The sequence below is a fragment of the Lissotriton vulgaris genome, chromosome 5 (genome assembly GCF_964263255.1).
Source record: "Lissotriton vulgaris chromosome 5, aLisVul1.2, whole genome shotgun sequence".
Lineage (NCBI taxonomy): Eukaryota > Metazoa > Chordata > Amphibia > Caudata > Salamandridae > Lissotriton > Lissotriton vulgaris.
The window spans coordinates 1,054,293,521-1,054,310,234 of NC_141693.1; the positions used below are offsets into that span (position 1 = coordinate 1,054,293,521).

At 43.6% G+C, this 16,714-nt stretch overlaps 1 protein-coding gene across 1 annotated transcript in view; it reads right to left on the reverse strand.

The window, feature by feature from the left end:
- Positions 1-16,714, reverse strand: part of CYP17A1 (cytochrome P450 family 17 subfamily A member 1) — a 360,400-nt gene that overhangs the window by 177,863 nt on the left and 165,823 nt on the right. The window contains exon 5 of the mRNA XM_086922704.1: positions 7,794-8,009. Within this exon, the coding sequence (XP_086778830.1) occupies positions 7,794-8,009 (216 nt within the window). The remainder of the gene's footprint in view (positions 1-7,793; positions 8,010-16,714) is intronic.

Consider the following 16,714-nt stretch of genomic DNA (forward strand, 5'->3'; position numbering starts at 1 on the left):
GTAGCGCTATAGACCGCTGGGGAACCCGTCCTGGCTTTCCCTGTGAGATAGTCCCTCCTGGGGGTCTCCAAGGTGAAACCAGGCATCCCCGGCGTTTGTGTGGGGCCGTTGTGGAGATGAGGCAAGCTAATGCCCAGAGTTGCCGAGTGAGCTCCCTGGTCGGAGTAGGCACCGATGCGAGAATTATCAGTCCGCTGATCCTGGTCCAAGACCCTGCCGCGTCGGGAATCGAACCCTGGTCCCGGGCCGTTCTCTGCACTCGGGTCTGCCGCCTCTAACCAGTGAGCCACACCTCTCCTCTTCTTGGTGGCTTTGGCTTTGGAGCGAAAAGGGGGAGGCAGATGCTCTGGGTTCTGCCAGAGAGGAAGGAGGTGGTCCAGTCCAGGGTTTTCTCTTGGATCTCAGCGTCATAGAGGCGTGTGCGTAGGATGCGGTGGCAGACCGTGTAGAAGGCGGCTGACAGGTCCAGGAGGATGAGAGCCGCAGTTTCTCCGTTGTCTAGCAGGGCCCTGATATCATCGGTGGCGGCGATGAGGTCAGATTCGGGGTGATCGGGCTGAGTACACATCACCCACCCCTGCGAATGCCACAGAAGGTTAGCGATATGTTTCCACATGGGAATCATCCCAAGGGGGCTCACCAGTCAACCAGCACTTCCCAACCAACAATGACTGGGTGGCGTGGACAGGGAGGTAGTCTCCTGCCATCGAGCACAAATAGAGCAGAGGAACCCCAAGTCTAAACACCTAAAACCTTACTAGTTTGGAGAACTCTTTGAAATGGACCCCTGACTCGCCCATCCCAGCATAGCAAGGATCTACATGTACATTATATAATATGGGCATCATAACAAATACACTCAGTCATTATGTTCTGATCTTAAAATATGAGGCTAATGCTAACTGGCATAACTGAATCTTTAGTAAGTAATGTTTCACATTGAATAGTTCACATCGGCGTTGATGCACGAAGGTCAGATGTCACATGTAGACTGCAGAGTAACCTCACACCTTCCACATATGACTTTGACAGCATGGCCTCAGGACACCACTGCCTACTTTTCACATTACCTAAGTCACCCATAAGAGGCTCCTTGAACCCCATGAAACCTGAGTCATAATGTGTAAATGTGTTGTGTGCTAAACATGGAACACTTGTGCTGTTACATATTTCAAATTTCGTTCTCACTGCATAGGCTGCAGTGGCCATTTCTTATTACAAAGGCCTGCTTAGGTATAAATGTCATTCTTTACACAGGCTGGCTTAGGGAAGAATTGCATAATAGTCTAAGTATCCTTACAATACTCATAAAATATCTAATTCATTTGTGATCCTGGGTGTTTGATAAATAAGGCTCAGAGACTATTTTAATAAAAGCTTTCCATCGCTGGGTAAAGGCTGGACTGTCTTTAAACCAGTTATAACATAATCCTCTTCCTCCTGTGACAGTCATTCACTTCCCAACCTCTGCTGATTAGGAGTGAAATAACTCTGGGGAAAACAAAAGCAAGATGGCTGGCAAGAAGACATAGGGAAGTTAATTACAAAGAACCCCTCCATAGTTATCTTAGAATGTGGGGTTGGTTTGGCTGAGCCGTAGAACATGGAGGCCCCAACTTGAGGAAGCTCCATGTCGCCCATTGCATCCTGTCGCAAACAGCTGCAGCGGAACCCATTTGAGTCTCCCGGCCTGCCCATCTGCACTTCTGGGATGCAGACTGAGGCCTGGGCTTTTAACTTCTTGGCCCGACTCCCCGCAGGCTCAGTGGGGCAGGAGTCTACAACTGTGTGGTTAGGCGCACTTCATCAACCAGCCAAAGGATTCATGGGACAAGCCTCGAGTGCGCTGTTGGTGGCGACTGCCCTGCACTTTGCTCGGTGGGGGTCTGGACTTTGCCTGATAGCAGCCGATGGACCTCTGGGATGCGTGCCGTGTGAAGCAGCAAGCGCAGCACTAGGGACGTCCCTTACACAGTGGCTGACAAAGCTTGTCGATGTTAAAGGACTGGGATTAGGGGGGGGGTTCAAGAACACCACACAGCGAGGTGAGTGACTCCCCCTCCTGGCCACATTATTCTAAGAATGGTGTTCTCCATGCACTGTATTTCTGGCTGTCTTTGTTCCTGGGCAGCTCATGCCATCCTACTGAATGTCCCATGGAGTGAGGCCGGCCCAGAAGAGAAATGGTTTTCCTCTAATTCAACAATCGGTATGGCTGCCGACGTGGGGGACCCACAGTCAGTGGTGATCTGACCTTTTACTGAGGCCTCAGCAACTGCCCCCACTGGCACATGACCATTGCCTTCTGTTGACTTGATCCACCCCAGCCCTCCCTGACTGCTCATTTCCCCTGCTATGCTCTTGGATGGCGACGCAGGTTGAGGTGGGTCTGGAGCTCTTTCTCATTTGGGGTTGGGTCACCACTTGACTTTGATTCTACTGCATCATATCCTGCCATGCCTGTTGTCTGATATCTGGAGGACCTTACCTTGTATGGGTAGAACATATGTAGGCACGCTCAGCAACCAAATACTCGCTCACAGCTCACAGTGGGTACGGGGACCATAGCCTCTCTGGAACCCTCCGACACTGCTACTCCCCCACCACAGCCAGCGACAATAGACACTAGCTCGGCAGCGATTACGTATTCCTGCATTAAGATCTTAGAGAACAAACTTGACAATGCAGAGGGACAGTCCTACCACAACACTATTTGCCTCATTCTCCTCCTGGAGGGAATGGAGGGAGAAGAGCCCACCCCCCACCGTGATTCATGAAAGACTGGTTGCAGAAACAGGTGGCCCGAACTCCTTCTCATCTTGCTTCATCGTCGAGAGGGCCAACAGGGTCCCGTCCCGGTGTCCGCCTCCTAGATCACCTCCAAGACCTCTGATTGTGTGGCTGCTCAATTTCAAAGCCAGGGATATGATACTATCAGAAGCCCAGAAGAAAGATGAGATCCGGGTTGACAATGCAAAAGTCATGGTCTTTCCAGATTATACACTTTCCGTTCAGCTTGTTCATACCGGTCAAGAAGAAGCTGCGCTCCTTGGGATATAAGTATGCTTTATTGTTTCCTGCTGAACTAGGAGTCACAACTGATAAGCAGTCACATTTCTTTACAGACCCAGAGTCTGCCTGGGACTGGCTGGAGACTCATGAGAGTCTGGCACCACCTTCCTCACCAATCCTATTATCTCAGGATACCCTTCTGGTTTTAGTGACCGGTTGGAGTCTGTGGCCTTGATACCAGCTTCGCAGGGCAGCCCTCCTTTCCCAGGCTCAGCAGAAGCGCCAACACGCAGTGGAAGCACTGGCTTCATTACAGGCTTTATCCACCACCCCTCGATTATGGTTGTACAGTTCCAGCATTTCTTGTGATGAGGGTTTCTCAGGGTGGTGGACCTGGATACAATGGAGATGTTGGTGATCATGGTGCTATCGGCAGGTGACTTGCTTTAGCCCCCCTACCTGGGATCTCATGTGGGACATCCTTGACGGTGACTCCTTCATGCATATTCCCTGATTTGGGGGTATATGAGCTTACCCTTAATCTTTACTGCATAGGTGCAGACTTCCTTTTGTTGACTCACCTCTATTTCTTGTGCTGCCTCCGGAGTGGTCCAGACCTCCCCTTGCTGGATCTCTCTCCATAGACTTTGTCTCTACATAGATGCTGTATCTTCCTGTTATTTAATTTCTTATTAAGCAAGTACAGTAGCTTCTCAGTTGTCAGGTCTTCCCTCTCCGCCATGCTCCTCTGCTGGGAAACTAACTTTTGTGGGGTTCTATTTTGGGCCTAGACCCTCGATTTTATTGCTGGGGGTTGTTTTGTTGGAAGCCCATTTAACACCCAGTTTCTGATGTTAGAAAATCAGATTCAGTCTGTAAGGGCCGCTATCCTTGTTTAGTCAAGATTTACCTCAATCTAGCAGGTATTTGTTATGCTGTCCTGATGTACTTCCAACTGTACCATGCGCGAGTCAGTATAAATTGCTAACATGGAATGTCAGGGGTATGAATTCTCCCCACAAATTTTAAAAAATCCATTCCACTTTGGTCCAGTGGAAAATGCATATAACTGTTCTGCAAGAAACCAATCTGCTGGCTCTGGGGGGTCTGTGGCCTTTGCAACACATGGCGGGGTTAATTGTTTGGTACTAGCTTCTCTGCATATGCGATGGGGGGTAGTACTTTGGATCGGGCGGAGTCTCGTTCAATGTAAAAACTACTTGGATCGATATAGATGGCTACATTGTATTGCTTTGGGCCAGTTGTGCAGCTTTATCCAGGTACTTGGGGGAATTTACAGCTTCAACGGGCTCAGACGAAAGTTTGGACTACTCGCTCTGACTGTTTTCTAGACTGGGTCGCGATCCCCTAGTTTTTAAGGGGAGAACTTAAATATGTACTAGACTCGTCCCTGGATCATACAACATCCACACTTCCAAAATCCTCAGCTATACCAGTATCAAGAGTGCTGAAGACTTGGCTAGAAAGATGGCAACTAGGAGGAGATATCTGGCACCTAAATATCCTGTAGCTCCTTATCTGATTTTTATTTTGCTTTGGTCTAATTTTGTTCATTTTATTTCTCTTCTTCTTTTTAAATAAATTGGAATGGGATTTTTGTGTATTCATTTCTTGGTTTTAACATTGTTGTAGTGCTACTTAAGTACTTTAACTACATTTCTCTGAGGAAAAGCCTGCAACGTTGTGCCATAAACTACCTGGGTTAAGCCCAGGTTTTCTCACTGAACTATATTTATCTAACAAGACAAACTAGTTAATGAACCAGAAAATCTCAGATTACATGAATAATAAAGATCACTAGGGTCTTTTATTTAAAAAGAAAGGATTTTAGACTCCTTTTTGGTTTGTGGACTGATTATCTTGGTATACATATGTAAAGGGAAACAAGTGGTCCTGAAAAGGCTCTTCCGTTCACAAAGTACCATTGAAACTCAAGAGGACCACTAATGTGCTAATAAGCATGTCATACCTAGGTGAGATCAATGTAGTTCAAGTTAAGAATGTTTGTAGGTCACATCACTGGCAGAAAACTCCAAAGCAAACAATACAGTTTTAAAATATACTGCCATGTTTTTCTTTCATGCAATTTCATAACTTTAGCCAAATACATTTGGGAAGCACAAAGCTTTGCTCGTTCAGTCGATAGAGTACACGTGTTAGGTGCACATTGGCTCAATTCTTTTTTGTATAGGATAAACATCTCACCATCCACATTGCCAAAGTATGCTTCCTGAACTGGGTAAAAAATCCGTTCAAATTTGTTCAGTTTTCTTTTTTAAATATTTAAAATTTTGGGGTAAGTTGGTAAATTTCCCTTCCATAAAAGGGACTCAGTTCCTGACAGTTGTCAAAAGTCTTGTTCAAAGGAAAGTTAACACTTTGTCAAGTGGAAAAAAATAACATCACTCATGTGTATTTATATCTGCCATTATCTGATTTGGAGGTCACATACCACAAGGACAGTACTTCCAGAAATATTGATATGCACACCATTATACTATTTCTCTGTCAGGCTTTGGTTTCCATGTTGTGTGTTGTGTCTACAGCATAGATCAATAAAGTGCTCTGCAAAGGTTGTCCTGAGGAAGTCTTTCGTATTTTATTTATATGCTTGAAGACTGCGAGAAATATAATATCCGTTTTCTAGGTCATTTGATAACTTAAGCACATATACAGATTTTTCTTCAGTACTTCCTAAAAGAGTTTGGGATTGATAATGTTTTTTTTTGGAATGGGAAAACATTGGTTTCCTCTACACTAATATTGACCACATTTTGATCCTTAGCATCAGTTGTAGTGTCTTGTGAGTTAAATATGACGGGACCCATTTGGTTCCTGACAGACTCCGTAGAACGGTGAGTGGGTGATAGAGTTCATGATGTAGAATACTCAGTTACACACTGAGGAATAAAGACATGGAATACCAAGGTCCAGGTGTGGCATGGTCCTTTGCATATACTCGAGCTGGAGAGCCTTTATATCTGTGACCTAGGATTCACCCTGAATTCTTGTGCAGATTTAAACTCTCATGGAAAGATCCAGTCATCAGTTCTGTAGGTTTGAAATCTCATCTACGGAACAGATGTTTTTGTCTATAAAGGTGACCTGAGCGAATGTGGTGATTCTATGGGGAAAGGGCTTCTCATCCTTTCTACATGCAGGTTTTCTTAGTCTCTCTGGGTTGCACAGTGGCTCAATATGGGCTGATACAGTGGTATGTTTTTCAGTTCCAAACACAATTGTCTATTCTTCAGTGTTGGAAAATTCTGTACTGCCATGCATACCTCTCTGGAGTTTCGTTTGACCAGGAGCTGTCTCTACTACCATCTGTAGTGTGAAATACAACAGGGTGTTGGGCATTTACTATCTCTGTACATGCTTTAACCAGATCAGAATTCTTCACATAAAACTGCTTTCTTCCTATTTTAATAAATCACAGAAATGTCAGACAAATTTGGAAAAAGAAAGGTTAATTAAAGAGATTGTTTTTACCTCTTTGTAAGCACACTCACCACTATTATACTATTCTATTCAATGTCCCTGTGTCCAACATAATGTTTCTCTCTTTTTTGCCTAGTCAGTAATACATCTAATTTTCAAGTAAAGATGTAGTTTCACTTGAGTTATGTTTAGGCCATTTCACTTTGGTTACAGGATTCCCTAGAGTGTAAGCACCATGCCCTCTCTATTATGTGGTGCATGGAAAACAGGTTTTTGACTGTTGATTGAATGACAACTGTACTGACATCATTACCAAAGACGTATTGCTGACTTGGAATGCTAGCTGCACCTACTGGGACATCTTGTATATGTGATGATTTGTCAGACTATCTCTAGTGGAATCCATACATTACTGGAGGGTCAAAACATAAATGGATGAGCCAAGAACACCTTATAGTTGTTCAACTGTGAAAAGCCATGGCATAAATGCTTTGCTTCAAGGGAGGGTAGTGGTGGCAGAAAGGCAGAACGAGTTAGTAAGGTGGCAAGTATCTTGCTCTTGAAATGGTCTCCATATATTTTCTCACAGGGATAAGCTTTCCTCTTATAATATGTGTAGCTAGTTCTTATGACATGTGGCCTGTTTTACATTGATCATCATGGCTCTTCCTCCTTTGGGAAGGCATGAGCTTGCTATTCTATTTTGATGTGCAGAAATACTAACAAAGATACTGTGAAAGAGAACACACAGTTACTTTCCTGTAACACAAGCTTTCCATCATAGGTATCTTCAACACATTCATAACCAATCCACTCTTTTCCCTTTAGTATCATCTGAATTGAAGCAGAGCTTTAGTTTGTGATTCTAGTTCCTTCACTAGACCATCAAAACCATTTGAAGAACTAACTGCTAGCGTGCTACACTCTGTGATTAAGGGTCATCCACAAGTTGTGAGGTCGTATGTCTATTGGGCAGTCAGCATCTTTTTATTTTTTATTTTATATGTGTGTGTGTGTGGTTTAACTTTATGAAAAGATGAAAGCTATGGAAAGGAAATGTTGCCTTTATATAGGAATTGTTTGGCGCAAAAGGATTTAATCAATTTTGCTGGACTGGTGTAATGTTTCTGGGATATGGTCCTTGACCCAGTGCAAATTCTACAGGATCTGTTTAACAAAGTGATTATGGGCAACACACAGGCTTTTGAAGTAAATGGAAGGAGGTAACTCAAGCTACAAGACTGGCTATGACACTGTATAACACATTCTATTATGTTTACTTTTGATAATTCCGATAGCTGTAGGTAATTGTTTCATACCTCTGGGTTGTGCATTGCAAAGGCAACAGCCCATTTCAGCACTGTTGTAGTGGTTTCAACGCCAGCTCCGAAGATATCCCCAACAGTCATAAGGAGATGATCTTCTGTCATGCCGACCTCCTTCGAGAGAAAGCTGCTGTTATTGTTTTCCATATTCAACTTGGCTTTCAAGAGAGCATCCATTAGGTCGTTCACGGTATTGTCACTGTAAGCTTTCTGGAACAATAACACAACAAACCATGTCAGTAAATATGGGCTCCCGGATTCAATTTACAAACTATTTCAAGACATCATATACAACTTTGCTGAATTTCCATTATCTTTTCACAATATATTGTATACTATCTTACGACACAAATACCAGGCAGTTGTACTTTCATTTAATTTCATAATTCTCTTGAGTCCCCCAACCTAAAGCATGCATTTTCACAGCTGAAGATGTCATCGAAGGAGTTCAGTAAAGTTTGAGCAGACAGTAACAACCAGTGCTTAATTTGTAAGAAACTGGGTGCCACGGTACAGAGCTTTGCTCAAAAGACCACAGCTGTCGCTATTGAATTTCGGGGGACCCAAATGCCAAGGCTGCTTAATCTTGATTCCACCTCCTCCCTCTTTCATCATCCCTTCCTCTTTAGCTCACTCTTTCAGATTCTTTTTCATCTGTGCTTGTTTTTTTTGTCACTGTTTTTCCCTCTTCTTCTCCCTTTGTCCTTCCCCTTATTGTGATTATTCTTTGTTGCTTTGGGCCAAAGTCAGAGAGAAAAAATGAGTGCCTGTGAGCCCCACCTGCAGCCATTGGCTCAAACTAAGCACTGGTAACAATTAATATATCATCTGCTCCCAGCAGCTCATTGGCTGCGTCCGTAGGAAGAGGGAGCCTCCAGCACCTATGTGGCACGGTCAAAGGAGAAAAAATGGCCCCATTCAGAGGGCAAACTTATGAGCAGGTTTGTGCTCCTTCCCAAAAATGCCCATGGTCAAGAGGACTGGTCAATGGTGCTGTGGGGTAGCCAGATGTGGGTGCAATAATTAGGCTGTTCTGTATCTCTCGCTCTCCTTTGTAAGAAGCCTTGTGAGTTAAGATCTGTAATAGAGGTAAATAATCCTCTTTTTCAAGTTCTCTCCACTCATCCCTGCTCCTATTGCTGTTCTTACAATCTTTTTTTTTTAAATTAAATCTTTTTATTATAAACATGAAACACAAACTGGTATAATTTTTAATGTTAGTACATTATTCTTCCCCACCCCAATCACCAAGGAGCATATCCCAGAGCCACACATGATGAATTAGAATCTTGAGCATTACCCGATCGTCTACTGTCACACATATTGCCCCTATGGACGTTCCGGCCTAGCCAAATTTTTCCTCGTTTCCGAGGGCATCCTCTACTTTCATAAACCACCCTTTCTGATAACATTCCCCAATCCAGATCTCGTTTTCAGGCATTGATGTCTGGTGGCTGACCAGAGTCCCAGGATTTCGCAATGTTCCATTTGGCTGCATTCAGGTCCATCATCAGCACATTCAAGTGGCCCTCGTGGCATCCGTCTCCCCCATACATTCATTACACATTGGTTAGCTGACAACTCTATGACCGCTCCTCCAACTGACCTTAAATAATCAATTTTCACAGCCCAATAGGTGTGTATATGCAGGCATTCCCAGAAGCTGTGGAGGAAGGTGCCTGCCTATCCACAGCTCTTTAGACATTGATCATCCCCCGATCACCCCATTCGAACCATAATGGTTCTCACATAGCATTAACAGTGTAAGATCCACAACTGAATCCTGTTCCTACAATCTTTTGACCCATATTCAATTTTTCCAGTGGTTATCACCCATAATCTAGTTCTTTACTGCAAAACTGCTTTTTCATTTGCTGGACACACTGCACAAACTCCTCTGTGTGCCACTACTGTCTCTTAAATATAAATAAGGATCACAAATATCTAACTTCCTCCTCTACAAAACCTTGCGTCCAGAAGTTGATCTTACTGTATCTCCATATTAGTCTGCCTCTTAACTTACTTTCTCCTTTAGAAAGTTTTCTTAACTTTGCCCAGCTTCCTGTGCAGTAGATGGCATATTGTGGTTTTGTACCTTTACAATCGACATGGTATCCGTAACCAAAACCCAAATTCCTCCACTGCTCTATTAAATACTGTCATACATGCATCATTCAGATTAATATCGAGAGCCAGAAACAACAATCACATAAAAAGTATAGAAAAGTTACTTACCTGCAGTAAGGATCTTTCTGGTTGATACTCTATCTGCCTGCAGATTTCTCACCTTTAGAACCAACTCCAGATATCAGACTGGATCTGAAAAACTTCAAAGCAAGAATGTCACAGGAGAGGGCGCTAGACCCGGTTGGTGCAGGAAGTGACATCAGGCGAGGTCATTGAGGCCATAAAGGGCTCTCCCTGGTGCATCGATTTCAGCTTCCTTCCATTTTTTCATTCCTTCGAAGCGAAAGTACTATTAACATCTATTAAGAATTGCATTGCAAAACATTGTAACAAGGAATCTTATTACCTTTTCCTATTACCTCTCCATCAAACAGAAGATGAGCAGGTTGGTGAGGAATATGCAGGTAGGGTGTCCACCAGAAAGACTTACTGCAGCTAAGCAACTTTTTCTTCTGATGAATGCTTCTTTCTGCCGATTCCCCACCTGTAGAACAGATTTCACAGCAATATGCTTTCCAGGAGGAAGTTTGATGGATGGTTAGACAAGAAAGTCCTGTAAGACGGACCTAGCAAAGTGTCCATCCCTGCTCACTTCCACATCCAGACAGAAATGCTTAGCAAAGGTGTGCAGGGAAGCCCACGTTGCTGCCTTATAGATTTGTGCAATCGGAGCACCAGAAGCAAGTGCAAAATTGATTGAATTTGCCCAGGTGAAATGGACTTTGATTCCCTCAGTTGGCTGTATCTTGGCTCAGGAGTAGCATCTTGATTTAAAGGATGATCCTCTAAGAGAATCTTCATACGTACCACCTTACCTTTTTTGGTACCACAATAGCTGACAAAAAGATGGCTACTCGACTTGAATTCCTTGGTGTGGTTGTTAGCTACCCATAAGTACAAAAAAACGGAGAGAGGGGGGTCCTAGGGTAAGTTTACCGACCATGCATTGCTATTACCCCTAACAACTAATTAACAACAACAGAGATAGCAATGGGTCAAAAATAGAGAAACTAACTATGTGTCTGTAGGGTACAGCCGCGAAATCAAACCTTGAGTATATCCTGGTGAGAAAAATATTCCCATCAGATTACCGACCTGTACCACTCTGCATCATTTTGGGATGCTTCACCATGAAGGTATGTGGTTTTACCCACGGTAGATTTGGCAGGTTGTAGCCTAATCTGTTGATAATGTCCCTGAGTGAGTATGGTGTATTACGGCATCAAGTGGTAATCTGACTAGCAGTGCTAAATGGGGTAAAATAATAAGTGCATAATGTGAAAGACTCTTAAAATTGGGTAGTGAAAATGGAGAATTAAGCAATTTTAATAAGGTTCCTATTCACTCCCAAAGTAAAAACCAGTGCAAAGTAGTATAAACAAATGACTACTTCGGTAGATGTTGGGTCGACATGTTTCTGCAGTAAACTTGGGGCCTAGTGGTCTCCTACTGCTTCTTCAGGACCGTGACTTATGCTACTGCTAGATATCAAGTGAATCAGTGAAAAATGATATAAAGGAGATATACTATATCACCTGGAATTATAGCCTGTTGTTGCGGTTCAATTGGCACCAAAAGTGCAGCAGACAAATACAAAGACAGACACACAGAAAGAAAGAAAATACACATATCAATTAATTGCGTATCATTTTGTCAATAGAGTGTCAACTCGACATTCCAATCATTTAGGGCAAGGTAACTGAGTTCTATTTGAGTAACTCAGGTAACGCACTATCAATTCATTGAAGATCTCACTCACCTAATATGTAGGGAATGTTCGCCCCACCTCACCTGGCCACAGCGCAGGTAAAACGGAGCACCGCTCTGATAGAGAGAAGAGAAGGTATTAAAGGAAGGACTTGCGAGCTGCAACATCTAGATCACACATCCTGCTCCAGTGACGAGCATTAATGATCTATTTGCGCGTTCTTAGCATAGATTGATGCGTTAAAAAAGTAGTGGCGCCGTGGTTTAGCAGAACCACAGAGAACTGTTGGTATTTAATGTTCATTTTTATAGTTGGCGGCAATTGGATGTAGCTGCCGTTATTCATTCCAGTGGACTTAGCTGTTTAAAATACCGCTGAGACGCGCTAATATTATAAACCTCTGAGCGAGCAATTGGATTTAAATAAACACGCTGAGTTTGCGGGATCCATAATGCGGAAATCGTGTTTACAGCGCTACAAAGACGTGCTATCTTTATTAGCCTCAAAACACCTCAGTAGGATTTAGATAGGCGCGGTGAAGTTACGAGAGCCATTGTTCGTTTACCCGAGTCTGAAAGTGTACACGCTCGTGTGCTGGTCGGCGCTTACCTGTCCGTCGGTACCCCGGACGTCCTTCTGGGCTGTCTATGGGGAGGTACCGGACAGGGCAAGTGACCGCCATTTTAACGAGCTGCAGCCTCTCCTTCGCGTACTGGACGTCTCACGTGACTCCGTACGGGACGTCAAGGAATCATGGGAGCTGTAGTTTATCCCTTGTAGGGCTCCATTGAAATACGTTGTTTTTTCGCTGCTTTATGTGGCGCCATGAGTGAATGTACTCTCGCCATCCGAAGTGGTGTTAGTACTCAGCGGGACAGACCCTCTAGTCTTACAACACCCTGGCTAACAGCACGAACCGTATTTGGAAAAGTGTTTATACGTAAATTACAGGTGCACATTAAACACCGTAAGGCACATTGTGAAGACAGTCGATATTAATTGACATAGCGGAAAAAGTGCTAAATTGCTAAATAATCCCGCTACTGACTGTTGAGGTTTAAAAACCAATTTAGGCGGGTGTAGTACCACTTCTAATGGTTTATTGTTGCCCTTGGTGGATTATTATTTAATGACTTGATTAAGTCCAATGATGTAACATGTACTTTAATACAGGTCATGGTGCATGGTGTTTCAAGACCCTTTCCTCGCCCAGATTGAAATGGGTAAATTATATCGCGAAATAAGACTACACAATCTATTTGCCGAGAAGAATAAGAGTCTTGTGAACACTGTAACACATGATGACAACACAGGCCTGAAAAGGCCTTCTACTTTTAATCCCACATCTATTGGTCTAACACCTAAAGTGCTCACATTCGAGGAGGCAGTGGATCATGACCTGAGAAACTTGTTCCAAAACAACTAAAGATCTTTCAACAATCTATCTAAACGAGAGCAAGAAGCCATTAGAGGACTAGCTAACAATTCCTCTATCATTATTAAACCCGCGGACAAAGGCGGCGCAGTAGTTCTGCTGGACGTAGACACTTACCGTGCTGAGTGCCTACACCAACTCAATGACATCCAGGCATACCGCAAACTAACATAAGACCCCACTGAAAGATTGACAACAGAGATTGGGCATATTATTGAGGAGGCGCTTACAGAAGGGTGGATTACAACTAAAGAAGGGCAGTTTCTTCGCACAATCAATCCAAAAACGCCCTATTTTTACCAACTCCCAAAAATACAAAAAACACAGCATCCTCCACCTGGGCGCCCCATAATTTCTGGGATAGGGTCTCTATTAGAGCCCTTGTCGACATTTGTCGATTTTTTCCTAAAGCCCATGGTAAGGGAGATGCCCACATTTTTAAAGGACACTAAGGATGTTCTCAGGCTGTTGCCTGAGATTGAATACAACATCCATACTTATATCTTGGTGTCCTTTGCTGTCGAGAGCTTATATATATCTATGCCGCAAATGGATACCTTAGAGGTTATTGACGGTCTTTTAGCAGAAAGAGAGCTCAATTCCATAACCCCAGTCAGGTTAATAATGACGCTTGCAACGCTGGCGATGACTGAGAATTTCTTCCAGTTTGAATATTCTCTCTACTTGCAGATTAGCAGGACTAGTATGGGCAGCGTTTTTGCCCCTAGTCTCACTAATCTGTATGTACACAGGTTCGAGCAAGAACATATTTTCGCAGACACCAACCCCCAACTTAGGTGTCTGCGGACGTGGAAGCGTTACATAGATGACATTTTCGTGGTGTGGCGAGGCACCAAGAGTGATTTGAAAGACTTCCACGAGTGGCTGAACCAAAGGAACCAATTCCTCAATTTCACAATGGAATATAACAACAGCGATTGGCATTCCTGGATTTATTAATCTCAGGCACTCCCGCAGGCCTTGAATCAGAATTATATCGCAAGCCTATGGCGAGTAACTCCCTGCTTAACTATAAAAGTTGTCATCTAAAGTCACTACGTGACAAACTGCCTTATGGGCAATTTCTACGTATTCAACCGAATTGCTCCACTAAGACAGCATTTGAGGTCCACGCCAACAGCGTGGCACAAGATCTGGCCGCCAAAGAATATCCCAATCGGCTGATTCGGCAGTCAAAGAAAAGGGCTGCAAATAATAACATAGCCAGCCTTTTAGAAATCATGCCTCAGAAACCGAAACAAGATCGATTGACTTGTGTCAATACGTTCAGTATACAACCAATCAGATCCGAAAAATTGTAAAAAAGCACTGGGGCGTTTTGAACACGGGCAATGACACTCTGCCCTCTCCATTATTCGCTTTCAAAAGAGGACAAAACCTGAGGGACCGTCTGGTCCACACGAGACCGAAATGTGAGATTCCACGAGTGGTAGGAACTCTATGGAACATGCCAGCTGTGACTGGTCATCATCCGTGTGGGAACTGCGCAGCCTGCCCACAAACATCTAAGACTGTGACCATTGACATCGGTACAGATCAACCATGGCTGCAACGCAGGTTCACCAATTGTAACAGCATGAATCTCATATACTTGATCACATGTCCGTGCAATAAAAAGTATGTGGGAATGACGACCCGAAAAATTAAACTACCCATTTCTGAGCACAAAAGCTCGATAAGATGCTCAAGACAGGCTACCAGACTCACTAACCATTTTATACAAGCACAACACCTGCCAACTGATCTACGCTGGACTGTACTTGAACAGCCACTAATTCCGTCACACATCACTGATGTCAGTGCCTTTTTATCAAACGTGAACAGAAATGGGTCTATAGATTACGGACAGATAAAACGGGACTGAATGAGGATATCCCTTGGATGTCATTATAATTCTTGCATTCGCACGATACTTGATTACTCACGTATAGCCTTTAATCAAGGCAGACTGTTAGAAGAAGCAAAATGGGCTTGCTCAGTGCTCTATTAATATTCTAAAAATGAGACTGAAAAAACTTTACTAACTCTGGGTTCGTTGACCATTTAGCACTGTAACAATTAAATATGATCTTGTTGCAGATAATTACTATCATGTTACGGCTTGAAACACCGAACACCATGCACCATGACCTGTATTAAAGTACATGTTACATCATTGGACTTAATCAAGTCATTAAATAATAACCATTAGAAGTGGTACTACACCCGCCTAAATTGGTTTTTAAACCTCAACAGTCAGTAGCAGGATTATATAGCAATTTAGCACTTTTTCCGTTATGCCAATTATTATCGACTGTCTTCACAGTGTGCCTTACGGTGTTTAATGTGCACCTGTAATTTACGTATAAACACTTTTCCAAATACGGTTCGCGCTGTTAGTCAGGGTGTTGTAAGACTAGAGGGTCTGTCCCACTGAGTACTAACACCACTTCGGATGGCGAGAGTACATTCACTCAAGGCGCCAGATAAAGCAGCGAAAAAACAACGTATTTCAATGGAGCCCTACAAGGGATAAACTACAGCTCCCATGATTCCTTGGCATCCCGTACGGAGTCACTTGAGACGTCCAGTACGCGAAGGAGAGGCTGCAGCTCGTTAAAATGGTGGTCGCTTGCCCTGTCCGGTACCTCCCCATAGACAGCCCAGAAGGACGTCCGGGGTACCGACGGACAGGTAAGCGCCGACCAGCACACGAGCGTGTACACTTTCAGACTCGGGTAAACGAACAATGGCTCTCGTAACTTCACCGCGCCTATCTAAATCCTACTGGCGTATTTTGAGGCTAATAAAGATAGCACGTCTTTGTAGCGCTGTAAACACGATTTCCGCATTATGGCTCCCGCAAACTCAGCGTGCTTATTTAAATCCAATTGCTCGCTCAGAGGTTTATAATATTAGCGCGTTTCAGCGGTATTTTAAACAGCTAAGTCCACTGGAATGGATAACGGCAGCTACCTCCAATTGCCGCCAACTATAAAAATGAACATTAAATACCAACAGTTCTCTGTGGTTCTGCTAAACCACGGCGCCACTACTTTTTTAACGCATCAATCTATGCTAAGAACGCGCAAATAGATCATTAATGCTCGTCACTGGAGCAGGATGTTTGGTCTAGATGTTGCAGCTCGCAAGTCCTTCCTTTAATACCTTCTCTTCACTCTATCAGAGCGGTGCTCCGTTTTACCTGCGCTGTGGCCAGGTGAGGTGGGGCGAACATTCCCTACATATTAGGTGAGTGAGATCTTCAATGAATTGATAGTGTGTTACCTGAGTTAATCAAATAGAACTCAGTAACCTTGCCCTAAATGATTGGAATGTCGAGTTGACACTCTATTGACAAAATGATACGCAATTAATTGATATGTGTATTTTCTTTCTTTCTGTGTGTCTGTCTTTGTATTTGTCTGCTGCACTTTTGATGCCAATTGGACCGCAACAACAGGCGAATTCCAGGTGATATAGTATATCTCCTTTATATCATTTTTCACTGATTCACTTGAAATCTAGCAGTAGCATAAGTCACGGTCCTGAAGAAGCAGTAGGAGCCCACTAGGCCCCAAGTTT